The 21067-nt window shown below is 37.6% G+C and overlaps 1 protein-coding gene across 3 annotated transcripts in view; it reads left to right on the top strand.

Moving 5' to 3' along the window:
- The window catches only part of LOC140996172 (pre-B-cell leukemia transcription factor 3), a 59220-nt gene extending 52049 nt beyond the window's left edge, over positions 1 to 7171 (top strand). Inside the window, exons 6-9 of one of the 3 annotated variants that reach the window (XM_073466467.1) lie at positions 1732 to 1897; positions 2992 to 3080; positions 3920 to 4009; positions 6475 to 7171. In XM_073466467.1, the coding sequence (XP_073322568.1) occupies positions 1732 to 1897; positions 2992 to 3080; positions 3920 to 4009; positions 6475 to 6567 (438 nt within the window). In that variant the 3' untranslated portion in view covers positions 6568 to 7171. Of the gene's footprint in view, positions 1 to 1731; positions 1898 to 2481; positions 2560 to 2991; positions 3105 to 3919; positions 4010 to 6474 lie in introns of all 3 variants that reach the window. The other 2 variants (XM_073466466.1, XM_073466468.1) reach the window with 2 other exon arrangements.
- The last annotated feature ends 13896 nt before the right edge of the window (positions 7172 to 21067 follow it).

Genomic DNA, 21067 nt, shown 5'->3' with positions numbered 1-21067 from the left:
AACTTTTCTGACTGATGTTGGATGTCATCATTTCAATTCAATAAAATTATTATTTAACTGTTCGAAATCTGAACATGCCCAGATTCAGACATGCATTCGATCTCAGTGCTTCCTCCAGTTCCATTTTACTTCTGTTAAATGTATATTTTTAAACGCAACAATTAACACAGACTGCTCCGATAATCTGTGTTTACTGCCTCACGTGTCTGCAGGTCTTTACCTTTGAACTCTTGTTTCTGATAGTTACAAACAAAAGTTGCTTCCCGAATTACTGAGCATGCACACACACTCACACACACTCACACCACTCGCACACACACACACACACACACACACACACACACACACACAAATGTTTCATTGCTGTATTAATGTTGTTATTTTCAGAAATTAAAGCACTTAACTACAGCTACCCAGGCCAGCCATTAATTAATGCTCACTGTATATTACAGTATAAGATAAGAATTTGAATCAAATATGAACATTTAACGGATTAACAATGTTTCCATTTTTCTGTCCATGTCATAAGGCTTTATAATGCATTATGAACATATTTATAATGTTTTATAATGCACCTGTAGCCCTGTATAATCAAAGGTATAAGCACTCGTGAATATCCTAATGATTTCTAACAATAATCTTAAGTCATTATGACACTAATGTCTGTAACATACTTTAATGTGCTATAGTGTCCCTGCAGTTATAAGCAATTACTACTATTCAGAATGCTTTATAACAATAATCATTACACATTATATAGAATTTTATAATGATTTATAAGGTCAAGTCTCAATACTTCTTACTTGCTGGTCACTTACCATTTTTGCAAGGATCACAATGTGATCATATTTATAAGACATAATTGTTTTAAACACGTTAGAATCAATATTATAACGTGTTACAATGTGATTATAAGTTACCGTAAGTGGCAACTGGGTGCTTTAAGTAAAGCAATGAGCTCCCTGTGTTATAGGCAGATGTAATACATTACAAGCTGGTCATAAGTCACTATGAGCAGTCATGTTTACCTTAAGTTAAATGAAAAAAATAAGTAAATAAATACAGCAAGAGTCAATACAAGAACAGCACACAACAGCACACGCTGCAAAATGTATTTTGAATTTATATTGATATTGTCAAAATAGTGCTCAAAACTATGATATAGGTGCATTATAGCATATCTTAAGTATGTTCAGGATGCCTTATAAGGCATTATAAACACAGCCTTCATAGAAAGTGTCACCAGACTTTTGGCTGTATTTGCTCCTCTGCCCTGTAGTATTTAATCATTTAATATTCATGTATTTACATAGGGTGTCGATCACCTAGAGTCACTGATTTGGAATCAGTGAGTATTCTTTAGAGGGTAAAATATGAACAATCATATATTTCACTGAGGGATTTATATCTTTAATAATCAGCCCTGATATGAGAAATATATATAATACATTGACTTCAGTGTCTGTGCAGTCGGAGCCCCTTGTGTTTTAGTTTTGTCAGGAGACAGATCTGAGAGCGTGTCATGCTCCCATCCATGAGAAGACACAAGTGGCTCCTGATTATGGCTTAATTAGCTTGTGTACCCGGCGGACATTACTGCAGGGGCTGGGAATTGGGTACTTGATGGACCCAAACATGACATCTTGAAACAATCACACTGCTCAGTGCACGGTGCTGTGGCTGCTTGACGTCTGACTCCTCTGCTCCTCCTCCTTCTGCTCTCGCACACAGGTATCCAACTGGTTTGGCAACAAAAGGATCCGGTACAAGAAAAATATCGGCAAGTTTCAGGAAGAAGCCAACCTGTATGCCGCCAAGACTGCTGTAAATGCGGCACACGCTGCAGCCGCTGCAGTGCAGAACAGCCAGGCCAACTCCCCTACCACACCTAACTCCGGTAGGCACTCCTGCATATAGACAACAAAAAAATATCTGCCCTCTACCTCAGCCTTTAACCTGCTGCCTACCTGCCTCACTCTCTCATGCACGATTCACACAGGCAAGAGTGACAGGCTCTGCTCCCAGCTTGGGGATCACAGTGTCTCCTGTCTATAAGACAGTTGATGCCAAGCAAACTCATGCATAAAGAGAGCGTTCCTGACTTGTGAACCGAGAACACATGTATTTTTGGCAAAATAAAAAAAAATTCAGAAGGATGCCATGGGATTTGTTTTCCCTTGACTTTTCTGTCAACTTCCTGTCATTTGTAATGTAATGGTATGTAGTCCCACTGAATGGTAATGCTTTTTTTGCTAAATAAAGTGAAACATAATTGCTGGGAGCATTTTACATACAGTAATAGTATTATATCAAAATGGCATCATATGCAGTTCATATTGAATAAGAGTCATATAAAGACAGGAAGCCTTAAAGGGCATGTTTAGTCCGGTTTAATGAGTGATGTAATGCTGAGTTTGGGCTAGGTTGACCTGCGTCGGGGTGTGGTAAGCTTATGAAGTGGTCCCTTTTTCTTGCACCCAGGCTTCCAGATGAAAGATGAAGAGTTTCAGCTGGATTCTGCAGAGAGCAAAAACACTCTTTTAACCAACATGTTTACTGGTACTGGTCTTTTCATAAGCTTCTTATTGTCCTTGTCATTTACCATGTGATACCTCCCTGCCAACGTTAGATTGGAAGTAGGTGATGTGGAACAATTGGGAGCTTAAGCGACCAACCGCATATAGAGCCGGCCCCCTTGTGTCATGTGATTTTCATTTCATTTGTGTCCACCGCATTCGTGAAAAGATCCTCCTGAGTCCTCCTGCATATCGTCCTCTTCTGTTTGTTTCTTTGCCTTCCTTCCTTCACCCCTTGTAGTTGCCTGCTTTATGGTAGTCTCTCTTCAGTGTATTTTTCTGCTTGAGTTGGGTCTGTGTGTGCAGACACGTGCGTGGCGTGTGTGTCTGCGTTCTTTGTGCGTGGGTGTGTGCCTCTGTGCTTTCCCTTTATAGCCTTCTCATGTATTCAGCTACTTACATCCTCCCTTTCCAGGTTCTTCAGGTTCTTTTAACCTCCCAAACTCTGGGGACATGTTCTTGAGCATGCAGAGTCTGAATGGGGATTCTTACCAAGGGGCACAAGTCGGAGCCAATGTACAGTCACAGGTAGGATCAACAAACGGGGACAGTTCCTGACTACCAGTGCAGAGAGCTGTCCTTGTCTTGCCTGTGTACTGAGCCATCCACAGTGCAGTCTGAAGCACAACCAAAAATAGAAAAAAATAAGAGAAACACGCTGCCCGTGCGAGGGCAGTTCAAATTTTTCTCAGCAAGTGATTGACTATCGTGTTGACTGACTATTTCGCTTTGGATGGAATATTTTGGCAGCCAAAATATAATCCCACCCCACTGCTATCATGCCACAATTTACTGATTACTATTCCAAACAACTTAATTAAAGATTTTGTGAATGCATTTGGCTTTGACTTGAACTCTTGGGTTGGTATTGGGTTTTTGGTACTGTGTTCTCCCCCTTTTTTCTGTATTCTATATCTTCCTGTCTCATCTTGTTATTGTGTGTTGTTGATGTCTTCCATTTTGTAAGTTTAACGCTACTATACAACAGAAACACAATCGCTGCCATGCACAAAAAAAATCTATGCTCATTCATGATAAGGTCAAAATAAAAGCTAATTTAAAAAATAGCCATATATTTGTTAGTTTGTCACTTTTGTTCTTGTTTATTATCCCATAGCCACTATAGAAAATGCAATAGATACAAGCATGCCAGTACTGTCTGTAGTCTCTTTTTTTCCAATCAGTAAATCTATTAGATATGTTACAAATCTGCTGTCTCAGGACTCCCTTTGTGATTTCACACTAGTCAGTATCTGTTGCTTCACTGAGCATGTTAACAGTTAGTGTTGGCCTGCGTCGAGACACTGAGTTGACCAGCTTGTCCACGTTGTCTGTCCCCTCAGGTGGATACCCTGCGCCATGTTATCAGTCAGACGGCAGGATACAATGATGCTCTCGGGGGAAACACGATGTATAGTCCACACGGCTTGAATGTAAGTAGAGGTTTAATTGGTTTCACTTGTTCGTAGATTGTTGAGACAAAGGCGGTGTGAAATTTGTTAATATTTTAAAGGGCTGAACAATTAATTGAAATATTTTTGAAATTATGATATGGCAGAGTGCAGTATCCAAATTACAGGAGCTGCAAAGTTTTCATAAAGGCAAAATAACCAGTGTTGTAAAAAGTACCCTATTCATAGATACATGTAAAGATATCAGCTTAAAATATATCTGATATTAAATGTACTTAAGTATTAGAAGTGAGAGTAAAAGTAAATCAAACATACAGTATGTTTACATACACTGTATTATATGTATATACTGTATATTACAGGTTGACTTGTTATCGACCTGTCAGATTATTAGATCTGATATTCAGCATTTTTTAATGCTGGCATCAGAATTAGTATAATCTAAAAATCTAATTGCATTGCATTTAAATTTTTAATGTATAATGCACTACTTGTACGTGTACTTGCATGTAATCTGCAAAGTAACTAGTTACTAAAGTTATCACATGAATGTAGTGGAGGAAAACAATATTTGCATCCAGAATGTAGTGGATTGGAAGTACAAAGTAGTAGAAAATGGAAGTACAAACAGGCTACCGTAAAATCTAACTTAAGTGCAATAATTCAGTAAGTGTACTCATCGCTTATTACAACATACTGTAGCTGTTTAAATGAAGCATTGTGGTGCTATAGAGACCCCACTGCCCTTCATATCATTATTCTCTAGATGTAAGGGAAATCACATCAACATCATAGTATTATTTTTTTTCAGTGAAAATGAAATGTAAAATTAACATCCCTACTAAAATCGTGACTCATATCACAATATCTTGAAAAATAATCACAATATGATTTTTTATTTCATCATCAAAATAGGCTGCACAGTTATATTTGGATTATATTTAATGATGGTACAGTACATTAAATTGCATCACAGACATTGTAGATACAGACACACATGCTTGTGCCTTAAAACATAAGACATATTCTCTTACTGTGTCACCCGATAAGTTGTATTTAATAAAACACATTACACAGCAGGGGAATACAACCTCCAACTTTACTTTAATAAACATCTTTATATACATTGTTTGACTCAAAAATAAAAATATATATAAAATGAGGGGAGGTTCACTGCATGGTATCTGTTGCATTTAGCTGTTTTGAAATGCTTCACAGAATTTTTCCATAGCCTTATCTTCATGATAAAATATGAACATGTGATCGCCTGCAGCCTTTTTCCAGACATGAATTCCATCTTCCTTGATGAGGTTTGATATGGCGCCTTTTTGGAAAGCAGCGCATAATCTGAAGCTATCAGAGTAAAGATTAATTTTGTTGATGAGAGACGATGAAGAGAGAGGGAGAGAGAGAGAAATAGTATCAGACAGCTCTCTCTCTCTCTCTGCACTGTATCAGGACCTCAGTATTTGCTCTTTATATTGCCATGCCTGTTGGGTAAAATGCACGCATGTTCACAGTCTAATATTATTTCAAGCTTAAGCATCAAAAAGTAAGGTATTAGATTTGCAGCAGTGTTACTGGAAATTTAAAAAAAATATATTTCTTTGGAAAAAAAATTAACACATCTTCTGTAAACAAATGGCGGGGGCTGTTGCCAGCGTTCGGTGCTTTTGGTGTCATTTCAGCTTTGCTGAAGCCTTATTGCTATAAGCTCTTTAGACACGTCAACTCCTACCAGGATCAAGTGTTTTTTCACTTTCTCACAAGGTTTCTCACTTCCATGCAGTGTAGACCTGTGCCTACTGGCTCACCAGAGCTCAGTGTGATCCCCACTCAAACAGCAGCACTGAACAACCTCAGCACATGAAAAGAGAGAATCAGAAATAAAGAGTAACACAGTACAAAAATATTTTGAATGAGTCAAATTGTGGCTTAAAGCTCATTTTTGTAGCAGCAACCCTGAAAGTGCCGTATAGATATATTAGCATAGACTAACCTTTAGCTTTGTTGGTGGTGACGTAGAAGGATCCAGTAAAGGCTAGGTCATGCCTGGAGCAAAGCAAAGTCAGGCTGGCTAAGACTGGCTCTCTTGGAGAGGCCCTGCCCTGTCACTTTCACTCAGCTCTCCCCACCTCAGCCGGCCCGAGCCCTCCCTCTTCCTGACTGACAGGAGAATATGTAGCGACAAGCTGTCGGCCACTGCAGAAATCTGCTTAGACACTGATTTCAGGGACTGCTCCCATTGGTCGGGACACGAGACAAATTTGTTCTCCAAGAGACTCTTTGCTGATGCTACTGTAATGCAAAGAACGCTGGACTGATCACACAGCATCATTTCCAGTCAGACGTTTTAACATCAGCTGACACCACCAGACACTATGAGTCTCATTTCCATTTTTGTTTTTGAGGATAAAAATGTGCCAGGCTCATGTTGCAGTGAACGTGTTTGTAATCTCAACCTTTTTTTTCCATTTGTGTTCCAGGCTAATGGGGGATGGCAAGATGCAACGACTCCGTCTTCTGTAATATCTCCGACAGAAGGACCAGGAAGCGTGCACTCCGATACCTCGAATTGATCCGCTATTAATGCATCTTCGCCTCAAACCGGGCATGGACTCTTTTAACTGGCAGAGGATATACAAAAAAAACTTTTCACAACAGATTCTTTCCCCTGTACCTTTCGAAATTTCACACACACACCTCCATCAGTGACGCCGAGTGTTTCCTGATCGTACAGTGTTTTCTTTCTGTCCTCATAAATCACCACGCTCTTCTTTGTTTGTCGTAGGGGTAAGCACACACATGTACAAACAGAAAACAGCCCGCAAATGATTCAACTCTCCAGACCTGAAGTTAAAATACTGGATGACACTCTACTTGATTCTTTTTTTTTACGACATTTTAATTTGTTTGATTTTTGATTTAATTACCACTCTCCATTTTGGTAATTGGGTTCTCTTTCAGTTCATACAATACATAGATTAAAGCAGCTGTTTCTTTGACTGTAATGTGCTCGCAATCTTGTCCAGCAACTCAACAATGCTACTGTTGACAGCTCAATGGCAGCTTTGTGGTTACTTCCAAGATTTATTTTTGCCTTACAGCCGTATACATTAGTCGAAGGAAATTCAAACTCTGCAACATAAAGAAGTGTAATTGATTGCTTGACTTCGACATGACACCATTCCATATTTTATAATTTGATGTTTAGTATGTACATATGTAAACATTTTTTTTTTTTGTACTGCTTATCAACAATTCCCCCCACAGTAGATCATTCCTTCATGGCACACAGGAGCGGGCCCCCGTTAACACAGGAAAAGTTGTACATAATATAGCTTAAGAGTAATTATACATCCCACCAATCAATACACAGCTTTATTACCTCATTGGAATTCATACAAACCAATAATTTCCAACATTTCTGTAGCTTAGAGTGCTCACTTACTACCTCTAAACAATTTCACCACCATAGTTTTTTTTCTTTTGCCCTTATTTAATGTTTTTATGTAGTTATTTTGATTACATCTTGTAACACTGTAAACTCTCCATTCTCTATGTAATCTAATGTATATTTTAATCTTTTAATAAAATGCCGTTGCCATACCGCAACTCAAAATGACAAAGATAAAAAAATGAAAATGATAACAATATTAATACCATGAAAATGGATGGGGGGAGGAGGGGGGGGAGGGAGGGGAAGGGAGGGGTGAAGAAGAAGATGATGTCTGTCTGTGGCTTTTACGACGGGGGGTGCGATGAACATTGTTGATAAATTAACACCAAACAGTGAAACTGTTGTAAATACTGAGAAGAAAAAAAAACATTTTGAATGTTGCTCATCTTGTTACTAAATCATGCAAAAAAAGAAAAGAAAAAAATCACTATAAAAACTGTAATGCATAGAGGTTTCAGTATTCAGAACTGTACATTCTCAGCTCTGTTCAACAGGGTTCCAAACTTCTTTTCTCTTTTTTCTATTGTATGTGATTCTGAAACTGAAAAAGTCATGACAAATGATTTGTGGCAGTGATTCTAATGTATTAAAGATGTTTAGTGTTACTTTCTAACCAGACTACACCCTGGACTGAAAAGTCTTCCTTGTGGTAGTTGTGTGATTTCAAACATGAATAAACCTTTTGCTTTCATGACACCACGTTGTGCTTTCTTTTCCTGTGGGTTGACTCAGTAGGAGAGGCTGGGCTCTTGTCATGTCTGCTACTTCCTGTAACTTTTATTTCACCCTCATCGATGATAAAAACAAAGCTTTTAACGCAGCTATTGATTTTCTAAATTAATTTTACTGTGCTTATTTAGCCATTTTTTTTTTTATCTGTGGTGATCAAATATAAATCCACATTGCTATTTCAAGTCATTTATGGAAGAAGTTCAATGCAGTTAAGCCGCTTCGCAGGAAGTTGAAAGCTTGCTCAGTGCTCTCAGTAGGAATTTCTAGTGTCAGGAGAAACCTAAGAAATATTGTCCTACTGTAAGTATACTGGTAAGTATAGTTTTTTTTTTCAAAGGACTAATGTTTCAACACCATCTTCATCAGAGTCAAACAATACATGGACACCAACCAAATCTCTCTTAAATAATCTCTTAAATAATAAATCTGATCTGAGGGGTCTTGAAGCAGAATATTGAAAGGAGTTCAGGAGAGGAGTTCAGAAATGTAAAGCGGAGTCAAACCATGTATACATGGTTCTCCAAATTGACTCCGCTCAACTAGGTAATGAAAGTTTTCTCACATTAATAATGTAAAATAATTCTTTATTTTAACTCACAGTATCAAGTTGAAACAGCAAGTGATTAAAAGTTCAGTCAACTTCATAACATGATGAACACTGTTGAGACAACTTTAACATTGTATTTAAATCAACTTTATTAAATTTAATTTCTGACTTGAAACAAAGATAAATGTCAAGTTGAGTTAACTCGCATTTTCAAGTTAAACCAATATGAAATGTTTTACAGTGTTTAGGGATTTAAAAGTAATTGGTAAAATCTTGTACATTGAAAAATGAATTCTGTGATGAATGGGTAGCCAGTGTGATTCAGCCAGAACCGAACTGATGCGTTCTCTGTTTGTGAGATATCCTGCGGCTGTTTTCTGTCGGCCTACCAACTGCAGACAGGCGCCTGCTGAATTGTTCAGGCAAATGAATAATGACTTACAATAGTGTAGGCGGGAGGAAATGAGGGCGTGGATAGGTTTATCAAATGTTTTTGCGTAGCAATGGTTTGACTTTGGCAAGATTTCTGATTTCTGAATAACAGGTTTGAGCAAGACTGATAATGTGTTGATTTAAGTTGCCCAGGTTTCCAGGTGACTGTTTTGTGTTAGTTGTTAGTGGTCCACGGTGGGTGGGTGACACTGTCAGAAATATAATCAGGACCACTAACCAGTACTTCAGTCGTATCTGTGCTCAGCTGCAAGAAATGCAACAATGAATAAATTATCATGAATAACAAAAATGAACTACAAATTCTACAACAACAGAACATCTCACATCCTTTTGGTTAACCTCCTCTAATAAGAACATAATCCAACAGAAGAGAAAGGAGGCAATCAACTGCAGGTAAGCAGGGTTCTCAATTTCAAATAGTAAACAGTTAATTATTTGTATTTCTTGTTTTTATTGTTACTCATAGTAATTACATTTCCTGTGAATTTTACTATTATCAAGTGTACTGTTCTACATGCAGGTGACTGACACCTCCCCTATTTTCCAGCCTGCACTGGATTTTGTCCTCATTAGGGGAAGTTTTTACCTAAAAGACCTAGAAAAATGTGGGGGGGCGCCTGCTCTCCTGAATTTATTTTGTTTTCCTATCCTATACTAGAATCAGCATCAAGCGCTGATACATCATTTGATTCAGGAAAAGCTTTAGTTTCAGTCTGGCTCATTTAAAGTCGCAATCTTTACATTTGCTCTGTGATTGCTCCCTCCCCTTTTACCCAGCCTGTGTTTGTGTGAGTGTATTTGGTCCTATGAGGGGAGCTTACATGTATTGTAATGTATTGTTTGACTCTGATCAAGATGCACATGGTGTTGAAACGTTATCGCTTCAATAATGTTTGTTACCTAAATCGTTGTTTTTAGTATGTTTCTGACTGTATTTCAGGCGTTTCTTCACCATGTACATGAATAAATGTCCATGCAGTGATCCCTGCACGTATAAGCTCTGTACAAGACCTTTGCTCTGGTTTCATATGGGGGTTATAGAAGACTTAACCTGGTTTGCAGCTACTGTGGAGCTGACATGGTTAGTGCAATTAACTGAAATGTCAGGCACTTCTAATTCAGGCTATTTTGTCTGTCTGTTGTGGAAAGGCTGCCTTAATGGATCATTGGTTACCAATTCCACATGGAGATTGACATCCATTTATCCTCATTTTCTCAGCAGAGTTCTTCATTCCTGTTTTCCTCCTGTGCTTGTGTCCACTGTTTGTGTCTCTCAGTCATGGACCCTGTTGGATTTTTGACAGTGCAAACACAGTGTGTCTGTACACTGCAGCTGATAAAGAATACCTCCACTCATGATGTGCAGATAGGTGTAAGTGTAAGTGCACGCTTACTGTTTTGATTCCTACGTGTGAGTGTCAATAGACAGGAAAAGGAGGAAAGAGATGTTACAGCGTAGCACGAGTTTAATTCAAGCGCAAAGCACAGACGGTTTCCCGGGAGAGCACATTTGTCCACTCAACCAGTGTAGAACTTCATTGAACACCTTTCTCTGGAAATCATATCTTTATCCTGATATCACACACCCATCACACACACTTCCAAATGCATCCCTTCCAATTTGAATTAAAAAAAATAGCGTTGCCTTTGAAGTAAATCAAAAAAATAAATATTATGGACTCTGAAAACTACTTTGCATACCACTATTTTTGTTCTGATTATTAATGATGATTGAATTCTGCTCCAGGGAGGTTTTGAAACATTTAACATTTAGTGTAACATACCAGATAATGCTGCATACCGCCATTCTTTTCTAATAAAGTGGAACGTGCATATGCATACATATTCCCTCTCTCAGGAATTATGAAAGCATTTAGAGTTTGAAGTCCAGCACTGCTGTACGCTGCCATTTAGATTACAATCTATTTGCTCATTCTACCTTTACAAATAGATACATTTTCTTCCCCAAGACTTCAACTATTGGATTTTAAGTACTGCACTCAGCAAAATTGGCCTCAGAACCTTTTAAATAGAGAAGTTACATTTTCTGAGATTATGCCTATTAGATATTTTTCTAAGGTTCATTAAAGACGACATTTTCTAAGTAAAATTCACCATGAAAAGCATGCATCATTAAATATGGAAATCCAGAGTTATATTAGCAATATGCACATAGCTAGTGCCAATTAAATTAGAGAAAGATATCATTTATATTATTAAGGTAGAGTTCATATTAGATTAAATGTAAAATGTAATTCTTTCACGGTTTGATTTATAGCCTATAGTGCTTTGTTCACAGACCCATGTTATACTGTATTTCAACAGAGAGATTGTTTATATTAAAATGTAAAAAGCTGTAATTGCATTAAACTTCCGCTAAATTAAATTGGTAGGAGGTTCAAACAGAAATTCAAAAGCTGGCACATATCTATTTTTCATTCTTAGATGTGACTCCATATGCACTGCAGTGTACACACAAAGCCCTAAAAACATCATTAGTGTCTGCAACTACTTTGTTCTCTAGTTTAGATTTGATTTGAATAATTGCTGCTTTCTATAAGCCTCAGGAATGTGATATCAGAATGAGATAAGTTAGTCCAAGACAGTAATGCAATATGTTGTAGCTCTGATCCTTGATCAAAGACTGGCATTATGCACAGATGTACAGTCTGAGCAAACCTAATAGTAGTATACTACTGACCTTAATAGTAGTTTGGTGAATATGAAGCAGGTGATCATGAGAACTGATATCAGTTAATCAACAGCAGCGGATACATTTCAGGTAGTTTCCCAGAACAAACAGCTGTCCTGATCAGACCACAAACCACAATTAAAACACTTAATGCACCTGACTTGAAGACACATACTGTATCTGAGATGTCAAGCAGGAGTTGCACCAACTGCCAGAGGAGAGGACAGATTTTAAGAGACAGATGCATGTTCAGATCCACAAAGCAGCACATGCAGTATAGTGATGTTTGTTGAACGGGACAGCTCCTTTTAATGCGATGGGAGCCAGATGCCAACTCAAACTTTTTTTTTTTTTTTTTGCAACAATACAGAATAATGTTATTATCCTTCAATGTATTTGTTAAATAACATTTAGAAACACCTTATGTTGCAGTAACCTTAAAGCTCCTGTAAGCATTGTCGTCGTTTTAGCTTACTTCCTGTCCATTTTGCAGTTAGTAATCCCCACCCTCCTCTGTACGTCACCACACTTGCACGACTCCTTTCTTCCATTCAATGTCGCTCCGTTTGCCACTTTCTTTTCTTTCAAGCATTTGTCTTAGCTTGCTGTATTTGGTAGTGTTAGCTGTCACCCATACAGGATGATCCTGCTCTGTGTGTTCACCAGCCGACAGGACCGCCTCTTCATGGAGCGCTCTGTCCTGATTGGATAAATTGGGCAGGGATATCAGAAAATGTCTTTTTATCTTTTACTGCATGTGCGGGGGAGGAGAGGTACTGACCAAACACTCAATAACAGTGATTACGGTTGGAATATAGAGCTATTTTACACATATCTTAATAAACTTTAGTAAACTTCTATATGTTTTTTAATTGTTTTTCATTTTTAATTTTACGTTGTGTTAATGCTGTCCTTATGGTCTGGTAAAGTCTAGGCACAAAAACTAATTAATAAGGTAAGAAAGATGTTTATTATTTTATTTTCTCCTGAGACATATTGTTTGTTATTACAACTGTATTTTACTATATTTTAATGCGTTATCTGTTTATACATAAGCCTCCATTACTGTATGGGTGCCAACAGGAGGAGGACTTTGATAAATGTATTAATACACATGTAATCTAGTCATAACTATATAGTTTGTTAAACCATTTAATGTGTGTTTATATACTGCTTATAAATGATGGTGACATTAATAAAACCTTAGTTTAATCAATTGTGAAGGTTTATAAACACTGTTGTAACTTTATATCGGCCATCCAGTCAGTGTTTATAGATGAATTACACAATTTTTATTAACCATTATAAACAGCAGCAGTAACCGCACAACAACAATTGCTAAATACATAGTTTATAAAGCATTTCATTGTTTGTTTAAGTGAAATAACTATTAAGAAAAGTTTAATTAACTTTAATTTGCCATTTAATAATGATGGTCATTAAGTGTAATTTTTACTTTCAGTAAAATGTTGAATCTACCTGTTTCATATCTTATATATAGTCAGCCCATAGTGCACCTGAACAACAGCTAGATATTGAGAATTCTATCATCATGATGTGATGCTCATCTAACATCATATGCTTAGATTCCTTATATATGTTTTTTTCTGTGACATATATATTTCAAAATCTATGATCTCCCTCAATTTCAGTTTTTGTCTGGTTAATTTACTATTTCATGTCACCCTGATTTTGCTTTGTTAGAGCTCGCCTAATACGGTGCCCATAAAGCCGCACACATGAGCCTGAGAATACTGTACAGTAGTTTGATTTACTGAGCAGGAGTATAATGGACCAGAGACTTCCTGCACTGATCTCTTCAGCAGCACTGACTTCTATTAAGAGATGAGTCCTGAGTGGCCTTTGAGCTTAAAACAGTGGGAGTTAATTAACATTTGATCCTACCTCTCCTTACATCTTCAGAGCTTCATTTTCGATTTCATTTCAACCCATTCAGCCGTTTTGGTGCTGGAAGATTGCTTCACGATCACATGTAGCCTCATCTCTGAACTGATGGTGGCTTATCATAGCTTGTTGGGCAAAAGCAGGCATGTGAAGGCTTGTGACAGGAGACAGATGTTTGCCTTACCTCTTAGCAGACGCGTGTCAGGAAGCAAGGGCTGCCTTTGTGCTACTCAAATATACTGACACCGAGTCAAAAAAATAGAAACAGCAGTAAACAGGACCTGTATCTGTCTTTCTCTGTTTCTTTGTGTGTTACTCTCTCTCTCTCCCTCATACACTCATATAAGTGAGTTGCACGATAAAAAATCCAAAATTTATATTGTGTAACTATCAGTATTGTCTTCATTACCGAGCAAAGTGTGTCACCATTCCCTGAACTGCACAACTTAAGCAGGTGCAAGTCACCAAGTCAGATGATAGATGTAGCCTACAGTACGGAGCACAGTTTCATATAAAGCCACCAAAGGTTCAAGTACTGTAATATAAAACTGATTATAGTGACAGCTATTTAATGCATTTGATCTATAGAGGTGCAGCATCTGCTTTTGATTAAAATGTGTCCTTTGTGACCTCATTCATACATAATCCTGACTGTTTTTAAGGAAATGTTGGTTAATGTGTCATTTCTGCAAATAAATTAATAAAAGATGTGTTTTAGGAGAAGCTTCACATGCCCATCACACTCATGCTAATGTTTCAATCACGCTGTGACTGGAAACACTGGGAAGCTTAAAGGGCACTTCCCATGTTTTTAAACCTGGGCCCCATTTTTGATAAAAACAGTAGTTTTAACTTGGAGAACACAGAAGCTGCTGGTCCACAAACAAGACAAATTGAGGATGAGGTCATAGTAGAGTAAAAAAGCGGTACAATAATGCATAGGATCCAAGTAAACAGGAAAAAAAACAAAACACAACAAAACAAAAACACTTAACATATGTAACATATGGATGAAATAAACTTAACAAACAAACAAATCCAAGAAATTTTGATTATCAAAATAATGATCACATGTTGGTGTATTTAGGTGCTTATTCTATTATTTGGCAAGATATTTCTTTGTCAGCTTTTGAAAAATTGTGTTATTTATGGTTGACTTCATTAGGCAGATAATTTCAGAGTGCTAATGACCTATAAATGACACTAAAGATTATTATGTGAACCTCTTGACTTGTAGCCACGCTGAGAGGCCATGTGTGGATAGTGTTTTGCAAGATTGCAGATTTGGGCAGTAAACAAATGAAATATTCTGTCACTGAACATTTTTTTTGATACGTTCAGTGTCAACATTTTTGTGACTTGCCAGGTACGTTAATTAACAACACTTCTTCATTATTTTAATAGAACATGTCATTCGCTCAGGACTGTGTTTCATATAAACATAATTTCTAGGAGACACAGCTGGCATGTAAGAGTATGAGTTGGCAGGAGACTCTATATTGGCAGGGGACAGTAAAATTAGTGCTGAGTCGAGGGTACAGCCTTAACCTGTGCTCATGAAAAATGATTCTGTGATGTCACAAGAATGGGACACACAAATCTCTGTGGGTCGAGGGGGAATTTGGCTTCTACTGTTTTGTTTCCTGGAGACATTTTGGTATCAACTTTGGAACAATTCTCCTGAATGTCAGTTCTTTTAAAGTTCGCCACCATGAATTGCTAATCACCAACTAAAAAAACTTCCTAATCAAGGTTCAAGTTTGGGAAGTTTAGCAAAATTTTTCCAAAGTTGGAATGACCTGCTGATGAAATAGGTGAAAATGTAAATGGTTAAATAATGTACTTCATTTAACTAACCTACAAAAGTTGGGTATCGAAATTAAAATGGCATGATCAGCAGATGTTAAGCAGAAACCAGTTGGAAGTTTCCCGTTTATGTATTAAAGAAATGGTCAGATATGGATTAACTGCCTGATGGAAAATAGCAGAATGTCAAATAATATTGGGGTGATTTTCAATCAATTCTGAGGTAATTATCATGGTAATTAAGGGGTAATTTCAAAGACATTTCAAATTTCTTGCTTGTAATTACCACCTTCTTACCATGAAAATTGTCGAACCTTTAAAATGCATGCAGATATATCAGGACAAATATTGATTCCATTGATTGATCAATTCATTATTTAAAACAGTAACTTTGGTGGCATTTTGTGATAAAATGTTGCTTGTCGAGTGTCTTAAAGATCTAAATATAACATGTAAATTCAATGTCCTGCGCTCAAATACCACTCAGGATTTTGTCTCATGTCTTCTTCCTCTCTCCCAATGTGTCTCATCTCTGTCTCCCTGTCTTTCTCTTGGATAAATATCCTGACATCCAAAAACAAATGATCCCGTTGTCAACTTCTGGAAAAAAGATAAAGCAGCTGAACCTATTTGTTATCCCAGATTAGGCAAGTGGGTCATTGAATGAGTATACCAGACAACAGACTAAATTCATTTACAAGCTTTAAAGAAGGTATAAAGTGACAGGTCCACCTAAAGTGACAACATGTTTGAGGCGAGATGCCTCTGATGTTTGTTATTTTTTCTAAGACATAAAATGGCTTGTTAAATATCCTTTGCTACATTTTCTCATGCTGGAGGTGGGGTGATTCAAAGTGAGATGACAACATGCTGGGAAAGATTATCAAAAGCTTCTTCAAGTACTCAGAGCAGTTTTGAGCTACTGAAGGAGCGCTACAGTCAGAAATCTATTTGAGGTTTATAACCAAGATGGACCTTATTGTTTACCCTCATCATTGTTTGACGCTGCAACACAGAAGTCGTTTCAGCACAACTTAACAATTGGATATGCTGAAACTTTATATATCAATATACAACTTCATGATATGACAAGGCTGTGATGATGGTCCAGTTCAGTAAAGGCACAATAAACACTTTGTGAGGCAAAGAAAACATTATTTTTTATTAAAATACCCAGTTTTGTGATTTGAAAGTTGTCTCAAACAGTGGTCAGTTGAAGAAATATACTTAAAGAAAATGTATTAGTTTACTGGGATTCCCACCAGCTAAAACCATTTCATTACATCAACTAGTTTTTTCTAGTAGGCCTAATTCAAATTAAATGTGATACATACTGCAAAAATGTTGATATGACACATATGAATGTTCAAATGTAGTATTTGTCCACTAAGACTTAAACACTGGTTACCACCCGCCATTAAATGAAAATTTGAAGAAGACGCAGAAACTAGCTAGCTAGCTGACAGCCCTAATTTCTAATTTAAGATTTTAAATCTGCACAGAAATGTTTGCAGTGTGCCCCCTTTTTCCAGTAGCTAAACTCATCTAAAATAAGCTAAGATAAGATAAACTAAGCTGAGCTAAGCTAAGATAAACGAAACTAAGCTAAGCTAAGCTAAGCTAAGCTAAACTAAGCTAACTTATAAAGTAGCAAAACTTTGCTCCATCTTGAATAACTACAGTGCAACTTTAAAATGCTGCTTACATATGAATGCATCAGTAGTGATCAAACCACACTCTATAAAATACTGTAACAATCACATGGGCTATTTTTTCAGCATTATGAATAAAATAGAAGAAATGCCACTTCAGAAATTACCAAAAAAAAAAATGAATACAAGCTGAATCAAAAATTGAAAACAAGCTCCATTTATCTCACTAAATGCTACTTTCTCTGTGATTGTGTCTTAATTAAGTCTAATTCAGTCTCTACAATAAGTCTTAAACGAATAAAGAATAAATTAGACCAATATACTTGGTAAGTTTATGGGTTTTTGTAGTGTGCTTGCTATAGTTTTATAATAACAGGTATTACAGTGGAATTGAGCTTGTTGTTTGCAAAATATTGGACTATTGCGTTTACTGTGTTATCTTCACTGAGACTTTTTTGTCATATCCACTAGAATGAGTCAGAGCTCACCACATTGTTTGAAACACACAATAAACTTCTTCACACAGCTGCATTTCATAACGGTAAAAAATGTTAATTTTCCTAAAATATCTCAAACCTGAAACCCACCAACCAGCTGCTTTGATTCTGGTAATTAAGTGAAAAAACAACACATTTTTGCAACACATTTTCCCTCCTCCATGCACTATATAGTGCAGTGTGGCTATAGGCTACATCGTGTAATGGGAAGTCATTAGCTTTTGGTCTGATGCAGTTTGTTCTCAGTCCCTCGCTGCTACATTTATATTTCATATCTTATGTTTCACACTGTATTAACAGCTGTGGCTTGTTTTTGCCATCTGCAGACAATTACTTTAGTTTACTTGGCTTTGTAATAATAACATGTTTTCTTCTTGCAACTCTCTCAATAGACAACATGCTGCAAATTCTTGACAGGTGCTGAGGCATTTGCTCGGGAGACATGGTGAGGAGGATTATTACTGCATTATTTAGTTCTCCTGAAATAAACAAACACATTCCCTTCCCGGCATCATGTGCGACTACCAAGTCAGCATTGTGTTGTGTTGCATCGCTCCAGCTCGGAGCAGCCAATTATGATTTACGTCGACTACCGAGAACCTCAGTGCCCCTTTTCACTACCAACAAGACCCACTTAGTGTCGAATATTTTCCCTCCCGTACCCTCTCATTTGCTCAGTATCTCCTCCTTTTATGACCTTTTTACATTCACCTTGCCTTGTTTCACCTACTTGCTATCACCACAGTGGCTCAGGTTCCGCTCCACAGTCTAGTTTCAGTATAATAACTTGACACTTCACATTGCATTAGTCTTAGTCCCGACAACAAGGTTATGTGACCTATAGTGTCAGAGAGCATACACCATACTTGCCTGGAGTAGCTATTTATCAAGACAGCTTTGGGCCACCTATGATTCAGAGCAGAACAAATACAGATGTGAGGCGGTTATACCGAGGACATATTTGTCCAGCAACCAGAGTTTTGGCTAGCAAACACCATCAAGCTGTTCTCTCTCACAGGGACTTGAACGGGACTTTACATCTTGTACAACACACTGCATGTCATTACATAGTTAACATAATAAAAGCATGGATATCACATTTCTAAAATTCAATCAATGTAATGTGAACTAAAAAAGAAATGTTATTTTCAGTTGCTTCATAAATGAATAGGTCCTTTTATTAACTGTAGGTTAAGAACAACAAGCAGAGAGGTTATAGCTAAGTGTTGATGGCCACGTACAGGGTGGATGGGGAGACTCAGAGCTGCAGAGAAGGAGGCCGGCTCCAAACCCCGAGGAAGTCATTAGGAGACCAGTGACCTCACTGGTGCAGCACGCTCAAAAAAGCTGCCCACTGGCATGATGTCATATTTTACATGCCATCAGTCATTCCACCACCCCCGGCCATCAAACCTGACGAGCATACAGATACAGTATTGACCACTTGAGATCATGAAGAGGAAGCGTGTTAATGTGAGCTCAGTTTTATGAGGACATTTTTTGGTTTTCATCACAACAGATTTTCTGATCAGGACTTTTGGGGCTTCTTGACACTTTAATCCGGTGATGTGCAAAAATCAACCCTGGGGCAAAATCCTCTAACACACTCTTTAGTGCACATGTGGCCCTCATAGCAACCTCACGCAATATGGGTGAAGATATGGGGCATGTCATTTTAGACATGAAATTGCAGTCATAATTTGCTGTGTTCATGCAAAGCTGTTTTTAACTGTGTTGTTAAGCACAAGGTTCAAACGTGGTCAAAGGTTACTTTAAAGGTCAGAGTGTATATCTAACCCTGACAGGCAACACATTGTCACTCCCAACTCATCAAATACGGCAGCTTGGTCAGTGACTTTAAGCTTATAATGATAATAATGCATAATATACAATGTCCAGTTAGACTTTCAAAATAAAGCTTGCAAACAAACAATTCACATATTATGACATTATGACGTTTGGTTAGATTTAGGCTCCAAAACTACTTGGTAAGGTTTAGGAAAACATCATACTCAGGGTTAAAATAACTACGGTCAGTCTCGTAACCTATGCAATTCAAGTAACGTAAGTGACGTAAGTATGTCACTTTCCTAACGTCAGTTAAATCATTTAGTCAATGTACATTGACTTACTTACGTAACATTAGTAAAACAAGGATTCACTCTTGACTGTTAATCACAAATCAACCCAACCGTAGTCTCTGGGCTGAAAGTCCAGTGTAAGACGCGGGGCTCATACTCGTGATAGTGCGGGATTAATGACGTTCTCCTCAGCCGAGCTGTACATTTAGCTAGCTCAGTTATCTTAGTTAGCTAACCTGTCGCCAACATGAATCTGCTTATGTCTGTGGATCATCTTGAGTTACCTGGTCACGATTTCTGTGAAGAGACATTGCTGTTAAGTTTTTCAAATGTATGAATTATCTATTTTTCTTATTTATTGGTGCTTTGAGCACCACAAGCCAAGTGCCATCTAATCGCATTACATTAAAGAGAAGGCAGACAGTTCTATGGTTGATATCTCCAAAACTCAGCAACTGACAGCAAAACAATCCAGATGGATAAACAGCACTACAGTAACAGGAAAAATATGTATTTTTGATTTTGGGCTGAACTGTCCGTTTAAAGACGATATAAGTTTGACATAAAATGATATTTAACCACATATCAACTGCCAGAGGAATTATTCTTGGATATAACATGACACTATGTTTGGAGCTATCAATATTTTCTTATTAACAGTTGAATCATAAATATAATTCATATATATCAGGGGTCATCAAGCAAGTTTAGAGTCACCTTCATTTACAGCCACAGAGTGTAGCTGTATGTTGTTAACTGCAGTACAAAACAATACAGCAGATGTTTGACTAACTGGCATTGGCTTATCATGATTAAACCACAGGAAAGAATAACTGTGAGGTTATTGGTAAATCAGTTAGTGGCATTCACACAGCACTGTGATTCATGCAAATCCCCTGAGACTTTCCACATGTCTCTGCATTAAGCTTCAGTGTGTTTTAAGAATCGCCTCAGAAGGCGGTGCATCCACTATGTTGATCTCTGCTACAGTCTGCACCACTGTGCTGCATAATTTATTTTATTGCACAAGAAGTAAACCCCTATCACTCTTCTACACAATCGCAGCCTTAGTAAATGTGTTTATCTTGTTTATTTCCCCCCTCTCTCTCCTTCGCTCTCTGGGTCTCTGGGGTCCGTGTGGCCCCTGTCTGCTTCCTGGTGGTGTCTGGGAGCCCAGGTCTATGAGGCACCAGGATCATTTTCCCTCTGTAGCTGTTGTCACTAGCATGGACCAAGCTAATTCATCTTGCTAAT

Source organism: Pagrus major, chromosome 5, assembly GCF_040436345.1.
Source record: "Pagrus major chromosome 5, Pma_NU_1.0".
NCBI classification, from domain to species: domain Eukaryota; kingdom Metazoa; phylum Chordata; class Actinopteri; order Spariformes; family Sparidae; genus Pagrus; species Pagrus major.
This window is presented reverse-complemented; position numbering and strand designations above follow the sequence as displayed.